General features: G+C 49.7%; 1 protein-coding gene and 1 pseudogene across 1 annotated transcript in view; one reads left to right on the forward strand and one right to left on the reverse strand.

Annotated features, from left to right (window-relative positions):
- LOC137346327 (sodium/potassium/calcium exchanger 1-like) overlaps nucleotides 1-9,132 on the forward strand; it is a 31,430-nt gene extending 22,298 nt beyond the window's left edge. The window contains exons 2-10 of the mRNA XM_068009818.1: nucleotides 3,890-4,032; nucleotides 4,851-4,921; nucleotides 5,322-5,440; nucleotides 5,813-5,949; nucleotides 6,699-6,803; nucleotides 7,643-7,713; nucleotides 7,851-7,939; nucleotides 8,170-8,232; nucleotides 8,908-9,132. Coding sequence (XP_067865919.1) covers nucleotides 3,890-4,032; nucleotides 4,851-4,921; nucleotides 5,322-5,440; nucleotides 5,813-5,949; nucleotides 6,699-6,803; nucleotides 7,643-7,713; nucleotides 7,851-7,939; nucleotides 8,170-8,232; nucleotides 8,908-9,132 — 1,023 coding nt within the window. The remainder of the gene's footprint in view (nucleotides 1-3,889; nucleotides 4,033-4,850; nucleotides 4,922-5,321; nucleotides 5,441-5,812; nucleotides 5,950-6,698; nucleotides 6,804-7,642; nucleotides 7,714-7,850; nucleotides 7,940-8,169; nucleotides 8,233-8,907) is intronic.
- LOC137346265 (major histocompatibility complex class I-related gene protein-like) overlaps nucleotides 1-15,139 on the reverse strand; it is a 119,467-nt pseudogene that overhangs the window by 35,678 nt on the left and 68,650 nt on the right.

Raw genomic sequence — 15,139 nt, forward strand, 5'->3', positions numbered from 1 at the left:
CAGTGGAAACAGAGATTCACAGGGGAAACAGAGAGACACAGGGGAAACAGACAGTCACAGCGGAAACAAAGAGACACAGGGGAAACAGAGAGACACAGGAGAAACACAGGGGAAACAGAGAGACACAGGGTAAACAGGGAGACACAGGGGAATCAGAGAGTCGCAGGGGAAACAGAGAGACACAGGGGAAATAGACAGTTGCAGGGGAAACAGACAGAGGCAGGCGAATTGGAGAGACACAGGCGAACAGAGAGACACAGGCGAAACTGAGAGACACAGGTGAAACAGAGAGACACAGGAGAAACACAGGGGAAACAGAGAGACACAGGGGAAGCAGAGAGACACAGGGGAAGCAGAGAGACACAGGGGAAACAGACAGTCACAGGGGAAACACAGAGACACTTGGGAAACAGAGAAAAACAGGAGAATCACAGGGGAAACAGAGAGACACAGCGGAAACACAGGGAAAACAGAGAGACACAGGGTAACAGAGAGAATCACAAGGGAAACAAAATAAATACAGGGGAAACAGAGAGACACGGGGAAAGGAGAAACACAAGGGAAACAGAGAGATACAGCGGAAACAACGAGGCACAGGGGAAAAAGAGAAAAACAGGGGAAACACAGGGGAAACACAGGGGGTACGGAGAGACACAGGGGAAACAGAAAGTCACAGGGGAAACAGAGAGATACAGGGGAAACAGAGAGTCACAGGGGAAACAGAGAGACACAGCAGCAACACAGGGAAACAGAGAGACACAGGGAAACAGAGAGACACACGATAAACAGAGACACAGGGGAAACAGTGAGACACAGGGGAAACAGACAGTCACAGGGGAAAAAGACAGACACTTGGGAAACAGAGGGGAAACAGACAGACACAAGGGAAACAGAGAGACACACGGGAAACACAGAGACACAGGGGAAACAGAAAGTCACTGGGGAAACAGAGAGACACAGGGGAAACAGAGAGTCACTGGGGAAACAGAGAGACACAGGGGAAACACAGAGATACAGGGAAACAGAGAGACACAGGGAAACAGAGAGACACAGGGGAAACAGAGAAAAACAGGGGAAACAGACAACGCAGGGGAAACAGACAGATACAGGCAAAACAGAGAGGACACAGGCGAAACCGAGAGACACAGGCAAAACCGAGAGACACAGGCAAAACCGAGAGACACAGGCAAAACCGAGAGACACAGGCTAAACCGAGAGACACAGGCTAAACCAACAGACACAGGCGAAACAGAGAGACACAGGCGAAACAGAGAGAATCACAGGGGAAACAGAGAGAATCAAAGGGGAAACAGAGAGAGACAAAGGGAAAACAGAGGAACACAGGGGAAAAGAGAGACGCAGGGGAAAGAGAGAAACAGGGGAAAAAGAGAAACACAGGGGAAACAGATAGTTGCAGAGGAAACAGAGAGACACAGCGGAAAGAGAGAGAATCACAGGGGAACAGAGTAACACTGGAAACAGAGACACAGGGGAAACAGAGAGACAGGGGAAACACAGAGACACTTGGGAAACAGAGAAAAACAGGGGAAACACAGGGGAAACACAGAGACACAGGGGAAACAGAGAGTCACAGGGGAAACAGACAGTCACAGAGGATGCAGAGAGACAGAGGGGAAACAGAGAGACACAGCAGAAACACAGGGGAAACAGACAGACACAGGGATTACAGAGAGAAATAGCGGAAAGAGAGAGACACAGGGGATACAGTGAGAAATAGGGGAAAGAGAGGGACACAGGGGAAAGAGAGAGAAATAGGGGACAGAGAGAGAAATAGGGGAAACAGAGTCACAGGGGAAACAGAGAGAAATAGCGGAAAGAGAGAGACACAGGGGATACAGTGAGAAATAGGGGAAAGAGAGAGACACAGGGGAAACAGAGAGAAAAATAGGGGAAAGAGAGGGACACAGGGGATGCAGTGAGAAATAGTGGAAAGATAGAGACACAGGGGAAACAGAGAGAAATAGGGGAAAGAGAAAGTCACTGGGGAAGCAGAGAGACACAGGCGAAGCAGAGAGACACAGGGGAAACAGTGAGAATCACAGGGGAAACAGAGAGTCACAGGGGAAACAGAGAGAATCACAGGGGATACAGAGAGAATCACAGGTGAAACAGAGAGAATCACAGGTGAAACAGAGAGAGTCACAGCGGAAACAGACAGTCATAGGGGAAACACAGAGACACAGGGGAAATGGAGAAACACAGGAGCAACAGAGAGACACAGGGGAAACAGAGAGATACAGGGGAAACAGAGGGGAAACAGAGAGACACAAGGGTAACACAGAGACACAAGGGAAACACAGAGACACAGGGGAAACTGAAAGTCACTGGGGAAGCAGAGAGACACGGGGGAAGCAGAGACACAGGGGAAGCAGAGAGACACAGGGGAAGCAGAGAGACACAGGGGAAACAGTGAGAATCACAGGGGAAATAGTGAGAATCACAGGGGAAACAGAGAGTCACAGGGGAAACAGAGAGAATCACAGGGGATACAGAGAGAATCACAGGTGAAACAGAGAGAATCACAGGTGAAACAGGGAGAATCACAGGGGAAACACAGGGGAAACAGAGAGACACATGGGAAGCAGAGAGACACAGGGGAAGCAGAGAGACACAGGGGAAACAGACAGTCACAGGGGAAACACAGAGACACTTGGGAAACAGAGAAAAACAGGAGAATCACAGGGGAAACAGAGAGACACAGGGGAAACAGAGCGTCACAGGGGAAACAGAGAGACACAGCGGAAACACAGGGAAAACAGAGAGACACAGGGAAACAGAGAGAATCACAAGGGAAACAAAATAAATACAGGGGAAACAGAGAGACACGGGGAAAGAGAGAAACACAAGGGAAACAGAGAGATACAGCGGAAACAACGAGGCACGGGGGAAAAAGAGAAAAACAGGGGAAACACAGGGGAAACACAGGGGGTACGGAGAGACACAGGGGAAACAGAAAGTCACAGGGGAAACAGAGAGATACAGGGGAAACAGAGAGTCACAGGGGAAACAGAGAGACACAGCAGCAACACAGGGAAACAGAGAGACACAGGGGAATCAGAGAGTCGCAGGGGAAACAGAGAGACACAGGGGAAATAGACAGTTGCAGGGGAAACAGACAGAGGCAGGCGAATTGGAGAGACACAGGCGAACAGAGAGACACAGGCGAAACTGAGAGACACAGGTGAAACAGAGAGACACAGGAGAAACACAGGGGAAACAGAGAGACACAGGGGAAGCAGAGAGACACACGATAAACAGAGACACAGGGGAAACAGTGAGACACAGGGGAAACAGACAGTCACAGGGGAAAAAGACAGACACTTGGGAAACAGAGGGGAAACAGACAGACACAAGGGAAACAGAGAGACACAAGGGAAACACAGAGACACAGGGGAAACAGAAAGTCACTGGGGAAACAGAGAGACACAGGGGAAACAGAGAGACACAGGGGAAACAGAGAGTCACTGGGGAAACAGAGAGACACAGGGGAAACCGAGAGACACAGGCAAAACCGAGAGACACAGGCTAAACCAAGAGACACAGGCTAAACCAAGAGACACAGGCGAAACAGAGAGACACAGGCGAAACAGAGAGAATCACAGGGGAAACAGAGAGAATCAAAGGGGAAACAGAGAGAGACAAAGGGAAAACAGAGGAACACAGGGGAAAAGAGAGACGCAGGGGAAAGAGAGAAACAGGGGAAAAAGAGAAACACAGGGGAAACAGATAGTTGCAGAGGAAACAGAGAGACAAAGGGGAAACAGAGAGCCACAGGGGAAGCAGAGAGACAGGGGAAACACAGAGACACTTGGGAAACAGAGAAAAACAGGGGAAACACAGGGGAAACACAGAGACACAGGGGAAACAGAGAGTCACAGGGGAAACAGACAGTCACAGAGGATGCAGAGAGACAGAGGGGAAACGGAGAGACACAGCAGAAACACAGGGGAAACAGACAGACACAGGGATTACAGAGAGAAATAGCGGAAAGACAGAGACACAGGGGATACAGTGAGAAATAGGGGAAAGAGAGGGACACAGGGGAAAGAGAGAGAAATAGGGGACAGAGAGAGAAATAGGGGAAACAGAGTCACAGGGGAAACAGAGAGAAATAGCGGAAAGAGAGAGACACAGGGGATACAGTGAGAAATAGGGGAAAGAGAGAGACACAGGGGAAAGAGAGAAAAATAGGGGAAAGAGAGGGACACAGGGGATGCAGTGAGAAATAGTGGAAAGATAGAGACACAGGGGAAACAGAGAGAAATAGGGGAAAGAGAGAGACACAGGGGAAAGAGAGAAAAATAGGGGAAAGAGAGAGACACTGGGGAAAGATAGAGACACAGGGGAAACAGAGAGACATAGGGGAAAGAGAGAGACACAGGGGAAAGAGAGAGACACAGGGGAAAGAGAGGGACACAAGGGAAAGAGAGAGAAATAGGGGAAAGAGAGAGACACAGGGGAAAGAGAGAGACACAGGGGAAAGAGAAAGTCACTGGGGAAGCAGAGAGACACAGGCGAAGCAGAGAGACACAGGGGAAACAGTGAGAATCACAGGGGAAACAGAGAGTCACAGGGGAAACAGAGAGAATCACAGGGGATACAGAGAGAATCACAGGTGAAACAGAGAGAGTCACAGCGGAAACAGACAGTCATAGGGGAAACACAGAGACACAGGGGAAATGGAGAAACACAGGAGCAACAGAGAGACACAGGGGAAACAGAGAGATACAGGGGAAACAGAGGGGAAACAGAGAGACACAAGGGAAACACAGAGACACAAGGGAAACACAGAGACACAGGGGAAACTGAAAGTCACTGGGGAAGCAGAGAGACACGGGGGAAGCAGAGACACAGGGGAAGCAGAGAGACACAGGGGAAGCAGAGAGACACAGGGGAAACAGTGAGAATCACAGGGGAAATAGTGAGAATCACAGGGGAAACAGAGAGTCACAGGGGAAACAGAGAGAATCACAGGGGATACAGAGAGAATCACAGGTGAAACAGAGAGAATCACAGGTGAAACAGGGAGAATCACAGGGGAAACACAGGGGAAACAGAGAGACACAGGGGAAGCAGAGAGACACAGGGGAAGCAGAGAGACACAGGGGAAACAGACAGTCACAGGGGAAACACAGAGACACTTGGGAAACAGAGAAAAACAGGAGAATCACAGGGGAAACAGAGAGACACAGGGGAAACAGAGTGTCACAGGGGAAACAGAGAGACACAGCGGAAACACAGGGAAAACAGAGAGACACAGGGAAACAGAGAGAATCACAAGGGAAACAAAATAAATACAGGGGAAACAGAGAGACACGGGGAAAGAGAGAAACACAAGGGAAACAGAGAGATACAGCGGAAACAACGAGGCACGGGGGAAAAAGAGAAAAACAGGGGAAACACAGGGGAAACACAGGGGGTACGGAGAGACACAGGGGAAACAGAAAGTCACAGGGGAAACAGAGAGATACAGGGGAAACAGAGAGTCACAGGGGAAACAGAGAGACACAGCAGCAACACAGGGAAACAGAGAGACACAGGGGAATCAGAGAGTCGCAGGGGAAACAGAGAGACACAGGGGAAATAGACAGTTGCAGGGGAAACAGACAGAGGCAGGCGAATTGGAGAGACACAGGCGAACAGAGAGACACAGGCGAAACTGAGAGACACAGGTGAAACAGAGAGACACAGGAGAAACACAGGGGAAACAGAGAGACGCAGGGGAAGCAGAGAGACACAGGGGAAGCAGAGAGACACAGGGGAAACAGACAGTCACAGGGGAAACACAGAGACACTTGGGAAACAGAGAAAAACAGGAGAATCACAGGGGAAACAGAGAGACACAGCGGAAACACAGGGAAAACAGAGAGACACAGGGAAACAGAGAGAATCACAAGGGAAACAAAATAAATACAGGGGAAACAGAAAGTCACAGGGGAAACAGAGAGATACAGGGGAAACAGAGAGTCACAGGGGAAACAGAGAGACACAGCAGCAACACAGGGAAACAGAGAGACACAGGGAAACAGAGAGACACACGATAAACAGAGACACAGGGGAAACAGTGAGACACAGGGGAAACAGACAGTCACAGGGGAAAAAGACAGACACTTGGGAAACAGAGGGGAAACAGACAGACACAAGGGAAACAGAGAGACACAAGGGAAACACAGAGACACAGGGGAAACAGAAAGTCACTGGGGAAACAGAGAGACACAGGGGAAACAGAGAGACACAGGGGAAACAGAGAGTCACTGGGGAAACAGAGAGACACAGGCAAAACCGAGAGACACAGGCTAAACCAAGAGACACAGGCTAAACCAAGAGACACAGGCGAAACAGAGAGACACAGGCGAAACAGAGAGAATCACAGGGGAAACAGAGAGAATCAAAGGGGAAACAGAGAGAGACAAAGGGAAAACAGAGGAACACAGGGGAAAAGAGAGACGCAGGGGAAAGAGAGAAACAGGGGAAAAAGAGAAACACAGGGGAAACAGATAGTTGCAGAGGAAACAGAGAGACAAAGGGGAAACAGAGAGCCACAGGGGAAGCAGAGAGACAGGGGAAACACAGAGACACTTGGGAAACAGAGAAAAACAGGGGAAACACAGGGGAAACACAGAGACACAGGGGAAACAGAGAGTCACAGGGGAAACAGACAGTCACAGAGGATGCAGAGAGACAGAGGGGAAACGGAGAGACACAGCAGAAACACAGGGGAAACAGACAGACACAGGGATTACAGAGAGAAATAGCGGAAAGACAGAGACACAGGGGATACAGTGAGAAATAGGGGAAAGAGAGGGACACAGGGGAAAGAGAGAGAAATAGGGGACAGAGAGAGAAATAGGGGAAACAGAGTCACAGGGGAAACAGAGAGAAATAGCGGAAAGAGAGAGACACAGGGGATACAGTGAGAAATAGGTGAAAGAGAGAGACACAGGGGAAAGAGAGAAAAATAGGGGAAAGAGAGGGACACAGGGGATGCAGTGAGAAATAGTGGAAAGATAGAGACACAGGGGAAACAGAGAGAAATAGGGGAAAGAGAGAGACACAGGGGAAAGAGAGAAAAATAGGGGAAAGAGAGAGACACTGGGGAAAGATAGAGACACAGGGGAAACAGAGAGACATAGGGGAAAGAGAGAGACACAGGGGAAAGAGAGAGACACAGGGGAAAGAGAGGGACACAAGGGAAAGAGAGAGAAATAGGGGAAAGAGAGAGACACAGGGGAAAGAGAGAGACACAGGGGAAAGAGAAAGTCACTGGGGAAGCAGAGAGACACAGGCGAAGCAGAGAGACACAGGGGAAACAGTGAGAATCACAGGGGAAACAGAGAGTCACAGGGGAAACAGAGAGAATCACAGGGGATACAGAGAGAATCACAGGTGAAACAGAGAGAATCACAGGTGAAACAGAGAGAGTCACAGCGGAAACAGACAGTCATAGGGGAAACACAGAGACACAGGGGAAATGGAGAAACACAGGAGCAACAGAGAGACACAGGGGAAACAGAGAGATACAGGGGAAACAGAGGGGAAACAGAGAGACACAAGGGAAACACAGAGACACAAGGGAAACACAGAGACACAGGGGAAACTGAAAGTCACTGGGGAAGCAGAGAGACACGGGGGAAGCAGAGACACAGGGGAAGCAGAGAGACACAGGGGAAGCAGAGAGACACAGGGGAAACAGTGAGAATCACAGGGGAAATAGTGAGAATCACAGGGGAAACAGAGAGTCACAGGGGAAACAGAGAGAATCACAGGGGATACAGAGAGAATCACAGGTGAAACAGAGAGAATCACAGGTGAAACAGGGAGAATCACAGGGGAAACACAGGGGAAACAGAGAGACACAGGGGAAGCAGAGAGACACAGGGGAAGCAGAGAGACACAGGGGAAACAGACAGTCACAGGGGAAACACAGAGACACTTGGGAAACAGAGAAAAACAGGAGAATCACAGGGGAAACAGAGAGACACAGGGGAAACAGAGTGTCACAGGGGAAACAGAGAGACACAGCGGAAACACAGGGAAAACAGAGAGACACAGGGAAACAGAGAGAATCACAAGGGAAACAAAATAAATACAGGGGAAACAGAGAGACACGGGGAAAGAGAGAAACACAAGGGAAACAGAGAGATACAGCGGAAACAACGAGGCACGGGGGAAAAAGAGAAAAACAGGGGAAACACAGGGGAAACACAGGGGGTACGGAGAGACACAGGGGAAACAGAAAGTCACAGGGGAAACAGAGAGATACAGGGGAAACAGAGAGTCACAGGGGAAACAGAGAGACACAGCAGCAACACAGGGAAACAGAGAGACACAGGGGAATCAGAGAGTCGCAGGGGAAACAGAGAGACACAGGGGAAATAGACAGTTGCAGGGGAAACAGACAGAGGCAGGCGAATTGGAGAGACACAGGCGAACAGAGAGACACAGGCGAAACTGAGAGACACAGGTGAAACAGAGAGACACAGGAGAAACACAGGGGAAACAGAGAGACGCAGGGGAAGCAGAGAGACACAGGGGAAGCAGAGAGACACAGGGGAAACAGACAGTCACAGGGGAAACACAGAGACACTTGGGAAACAGAGAAAAACAGGAGAATCACAGGGGAAACAGAGAGACACAGCGGAAACACAGGGAAAACAGAGAGACACAGGGAAACAGAGAGAATCACAAGGGAAACAAAATAAATACAGGGGAAACAGAAAGTCACAGGGGAAACAGAGAGATACAGGGGAAACAGAGAGTCACAGGGGAAACAGAGAGACACAGCAGCAACACAGGGAAACAGAGAGACACAGGGAAACAGAGAGACACACGATAAACAGAGACACAGGGGAAACAGTGAGACACAGGGGAAACAGACAGTCACAGGGGAAAAAGACAGACACTTGGGAAACAGAGGGGAAACAGACAGACACAAGGGAAACAGAGAGACACAAGGGAAACACAGAGACACAGGGGAAACAGAAAGTCACTGGGGAAACAGAGAGACACAGGGGAAACAGAGAGACACAGGGGAAACAGAGAGTCACTGGGGAAACAGAGAGACACAGGCAAAACCGAGAGACACAGGCTAAACCAAGAGACACAGGCTAAACCAAGAGACACAGGCGAAACAGAGAGACACAGGCGAAACAGAGAGAATCACAGGGGAAACAGAGAGAATCAAAGGGGAAACAGAGAGAGACAAAGGGAAAACAGAGGAACACAGGGGAAAAGAGAGACGCAGGGGAAAGAGAGAAACAGGGGAAAAAGAGAAACACAGGGGAAACAGATAGTTGCAGAGGAAACAGAGAGACAAAGGGGAAACAGAGAGCCACAGGGGAAGCAGAGAGACAGGGGAAACACAGAGACACTTGGGAAACAGAGAAAAACAGGGGAAACACAGGGGAAACACAGAGACACAGGGGAAACAGAGAGTCACAGGGGAAACAGACAGTCACAGAGGATGCAGAGAGACAGAGGGGAAACGGAGAGACACAGCAGAAACACAGGGGAAACAGACAGACACAGGGATTACAGAGAGAAATAGCGGAAAGACAGAGACACAGGGGATACAGTGAGAAATAGGGGAAAGAGAGGGACACAGGGGAAAGAGAGAGAAATAGGGGACAGAGAGAGAAATAGGGGAAACAGAGTCACAGGGGAAACAGAGAGAAATAGCGGAAAGAGAGAGACACAGGGGATACAGTGAGAAATAGGTGAAAGAGAGAGACACAGGGGAAAGAGAGAAAAATAGGGGAAAGAGAGGGACACAGGGGATGCAGTGAGAAATAGTGGAAAGATAGAGACACAGGGGAAACAGAGAGAAATAGGGGAAAGAGAGAGACACAGGGGAAAGAGAGAAAAATAGGGGAAAGAGAGGGACATAGTGGAAACAGAGAGAAATTGCGGAAAGATAGAGACACAGGGGAAAGAGAGAGAAATAGGGGAAAGAGAGAGACACAGGGGAAAGATAGAGACACAGGGGAAACAGAGAGACATAGGGGAAAGAGAGAGACACAGGGGAAAGAGAGAGACACAGGGGAAAGAGAGGGACACAAGGGAAAGAGAGAGAAATAGGGGAAAGAGAGAGACACAGGGGAAAGAGAGAGACACAGGGGAAACAGAAAGTCACTGGGGAAGCAGAGAGACACGGGGGAAGCAGAGACACAGGGGAAGCAGAGAGACACAGGGGAAGCAGAGAGACACAGGGGAAACAGTGAGAATCACAGGGGAAATACTGAGAATCACAGGGGAAACAGAGAGTCACAGGGGAAACAGAGAGAATCACAGGGGATACAGAGAGAATCACAGGTGAAACAGAGAGAATCACAGGTGAAACAGGGAGAATCACAGGGGAAACAGACAGTCATAGGGGAAACACAGAGACACAGGGGAAATGGAGAAACACAGGGGAAACACAGGGGCAACAGAGAGACACAGGGGAAAAACGGGGGAAACACAGGGGGTACAGAGAGACAAAGGGGAAACAGAGAGCCACAGGGGAAGCAGAGAGACACAGGGGAAAGAATGAGACACAGGGGAAACAGTGAGAATCACAGGGGAAACAGAGAGTCACAGGGGAAACAGAGAGTTGCCGCGGAAACAGAGAGACACAGGGGAAACAGAGAGAATCACAGGGGATACAGAGAGAATCACAGGTGAAACAGAGAGAATCACAGGGGAAACAGACAGTCATAGGGGAAACACAGAGACACAGGGGAAATGGAGAAACACAGGGTAAACACAGGGGCAACAGAGAGACACAGGGGAAACAGACAGTCACACAGGAAACACAGAGACACAGTGGAAACAGAGATTCACAGGGGAAACAGGCAGTCACAGTGGTAACAGAGATTCACAGGGGAAACAGAGAGACACAGGGGAAACAGAGAGTCACAGCGGAAACAAAGAGACACAGGGGAAACAGAGAGACACAGGAGAAACACAGGGGAAACAGAGAGACACAGGGGCAACAGAGAGACACAGGGGAAACAGACAGTCACACAGGAAACAGAGAGACACAGTGGAAACAGAGATTCACAGGGGAAACCGGCAGTCACAGTGGAAACAGAGGTTCACAGGTGAAACAGAGAGACACAGGGGAAACAGAGAGTCGCAGGGGAAACAGAGAGACACAGGGGAAACAGACAGTTCCAGGGAAACAGACAGAGGCAGGCGAATTGGAGAGACACAGGCGAACAGAGAGACACAGGCGAAACTGAGAGACACAGGTGAAACAGAGAGACACAGGAGAAACACAGGGGAAACAGAGAGACACAGGGGAAGCAGAGAGACACAGGGGAAACACAGAGACACTTGGGAAACAGAAAAAACAGGAGAATCACAGGGGAAACAGAGAGACACAGGGGAAACAGAGCGTCACAGGGGAAACAGAGAGACACAGCGGAAACACAGGGATAACAGAGAGACACAGGGAAACAGAGAGAATCACAAGGGAAACAAAATAAATACAGGGGAAACAGAGAGACACGGGGAAAGAGAGAAACACAAGGGAAACAGAGAGATACAGCGGAAACAACGAGGCACGGGGGAAAAAGAGAAAAACAGGGGAAACACAGGGGAAACACAGGGGGTACGGAGAGACACAGGGGAAACAGAAAGTCACAGGGGAAACAGAGAGATACGGGGGAAACAGAGAGTCACAGGGGAAACAGAGAGACACAGCAGCAACACAGGGAAACAGAGAGACACAGGGAAACAGAGAGACACACGATAAACAGAGACACAGGGGAAACAGTGAGACACAGGGGAAACAGACAGTCACAGGGGAAACAGAGAGACACAAGGGAAACACAGAGACACAGGGGAAACAGAAAGTCACTGGGGAAACAGAGAGACACAGGGGAAACAGAGAGACACAAGGGAAACACAGAGACACAGGGGAAACAGAAAGTCACTGGGGAAACAGAAGACACAGGGGAAACAGAGAGACACAGGGGAAACAGAGAGTCACTGGGGAAACAGAGAGACACAGGGGAAACATAGAGATACAGGGAAACAGAGAGACACAGGGAAACAGAGAGACACAGGGGAAACAGAGAAAAACAGGGGAAACAGACAATGCTGGGGAAACAGACAGATACAGGCAAAACAGAGAGACACAGGCGAAACCGAGAGACACAGGCTAAAGCGAGAGACACAGGCTAAACCAAGAGACACAGGCAAAACCAAGAGACACAGGCTAAACCAAGAGACACAGGCGAAACAGAGAGACACAGGCGAAACAGAGAGAATCACAGGGGAAACAGAGAGAATCAAAGGGGAAACAGAGAGAGACAAAGGGAAAACAGAGGAACACAGGGGAAAAGAGAGACGCAGGGGAAAGAGAGAAACAGGGGAAAAAGAGAAACACAGGGGAAACAGATAGTTGCAGAGGAAACAGAGAGACACAGCGGAAAGAGAGAGAATCACAGGGGAAAGAGAGAGAATCACTGGAAACAGAGAGACACAGGGGAAACAGAGAGACGGGGAAACACAGAGACACTTGGGAAACAGAGAAAAACAGGGGAAACACAGGGGAAACACAGAGACACAGGGGAAACAGAGAGTCACAGGGGAAACAGAGAGTCACAGGGGAAACAGACAGTCACAGAGGATGCAGAGAGACAGAGGGGAAACAGAGAGACACAGCAGAAACACAGCGGAAACAGACAGACACAGGGATTACAGAGAAAAACAGGGGAAGCAGAGAGTCGCAGGGGAAACAGAGAAACAAAAGGGAAACAAACAGTTTCAGGGGAAACAGACAGAGACAGGCGAATCGGAGCGACACAGGCGAAACAGAGACACACAGGCCAAACTGAGAGACACAGGGGAAACAGAGAGACACAGGAGAAACACAGGGGAAACAGAGAGACACAGGGGAAACAGAGAGAAATAGGGGAAAGAGAGAGAAATCGGGGGAACAGAGTCACAGGGGAAACAAAGAGACACAGGGGAAACAGAGAGACACTGGGGAAAGAGAGAGAAATAGGGGAAACAGACAGACACCGGGGAAACAGAGAGACACAGGGGAAACAGAGAGAAATAGGGGAAAGAGATAGAAATCGGGGGAACAGAGTCACAGGGGAAACAGAGAAATAGGGGAAACAGAGAGACACATGGGAAACAGAGAAACACAGGGGAAACAGTGTCACAGGGGAAACAGAAAGAAACAGGGGAAACAGAGAGACACAGGGGAAACAAAGAAACACAGGGCAAAGAGAGAGACACAGGGGAAAGGGAGAGATGCAGGGTAAAGAGAGAGACGCAGGGGAAAGAGAGAGACACAGGGGAAAGAGAGAGACACAGGTGAAACAGAGAGAAATGGGGGAAAGTGAGAGAAATAGGGGAAACAGAGTCACAGTAGAAACTGAGAGAAATAGGGGACAGAGAGAGACACAGGGGAAAGAGAGAGACGCAGGTGAAAGAGAGAGAAATAAGGGACAGAGAGAGAAATAGGGGAAACAGAGTCACAGTGGAAACAGAGAGAAATAGCGGTAAGATAGAGACACAGGAAAAAGAGAGAGAAATAGAGGACAGAGAGAGACACAGGGGAAACAGAGAGAATCACAGGGGATACAGAGAGAATCACAGGTGAAACAGAGAGAATCACAGGGGAAACAGACAGTCATAGGGGAAACACAGAGACACAGGGGAAATGGAGAAACACAGGGTAAACACAGGGGCAACAGAGAGACACAGGGGAAACAGACAGTCACACAGGAAACACAGAGACACAGTGGAAACAGAGATTCACAGGGGAAACAGGCAGTCACAGTGGTAACAGAGATTCACAGGGGAAACAGAGAGACACAGGGGAAACAGAGAGTCACAGCGGAAACAAAGAGACACAGGGGAAACAGAGAGACACAGGAGAAACACAGGGGAAACAGAGAGACACAGGGGCAACAGAGAGACACAGGGGAAACAGACAGTCACACAGGAAACAGAGAGACACAGTGGAAACAGAGATTCACAGGGGAAACCGGCAGTCACAGTGGAAACAGAGGTTCACAGGTGAAACAGAGAGACACAGGGGAAACAGAGAGTCGCAGGGGAAACAGAGAGACACAGGGGAAACAGACAGTTCCAGGGAAACAGACAGAGGCAGGCGAATTGGAGAGACACAGGCGAACAGAGAGACACAGGCGAAACTGAGAGACACAGGTGAAACAGAGAGACACAGGAGAAACACAGGGGAAACAGAGAGACACAGGGGAAGCAGAGAGACACAGGGGAAACACAGAGACACTTGGGAAACAGAAAAAACAGGAGAATCACAGGGGAAACAGAGAGACACAGGGGAAACAGAGCGTCACAGGGGAAACAGAGAGACACAGCGGAAACACAGGGATAACAGAGAGACACAGGGAAACAGAGAGAATCACAAGGGAAACAAAATAAATACAGGGGAAACAGAGAGACACGGGGAAAGAGAGAAACACAAGGGAAACAGAGAGATACAGCGGAAACAACGAGGCACGGGGGAAAAAGAGAAAAACAGGGGAAACACAGGGGAAACACAGGGGGTACGGAGAGACACAGGGGAAACAGAAAGTCACAGGGGAAACAGAGAGATACGGGGGAAACAGAGAGTCACAGGGGAAACAGAGAGACACAGCAGCAACACAGGGAAACAGAGAGACACAGGGAAACAGAGAGACACACGATAAACAGAGACACAGGGGAAACAGTGAGACACAGGGGAAACAGACAGTCACAGGGGAAACAGAGAGACACAAGGGAAACACAGAGACACAGGGGAAACAGAAAGTCACTGGGGAAACAGAGAGACACAGGGGAAACAGAGAGACACAAGGGAAACACAGAGACACAGGGGAAACAGAAAGTCACTGGGGAAACAGAAGACACAGGGGAAACAGAGAGACACAGGGGAAACAGAGAGTCACTGGGGAAACAGAGAGACACAGGGGAAACATAGAGATACAGGGAAACAGAGAGACACAGGGAAACAGAGAGACACAGGGGAAACAGAGAAAAACAGGGGAAACAGACAATGCTGGGGAAACAGACAGATACAGGCAAAACAGAGAGACACAGGCGAAACCGAGAGACACAGGCTAAAGCGAGAGACACAGGCTAAACCAAGAGACAC

Source organism: Heterodontus francisci, chromosome 29 (genome assembly GCF_036365525.1).
Source record: "Heterodontus francisci isolate sHetFra1 chromosome 29, sHetFra1.hap1, whole genome shotgun sequence".
NCBI classification, from domain to species: domain Eukaryota; kingdom Metazoa; phylum Chordata; class Chondrichthyes; order Heterodontiformes; family Heterodontidae; genus Heterodontus; species Heterodontus francisci.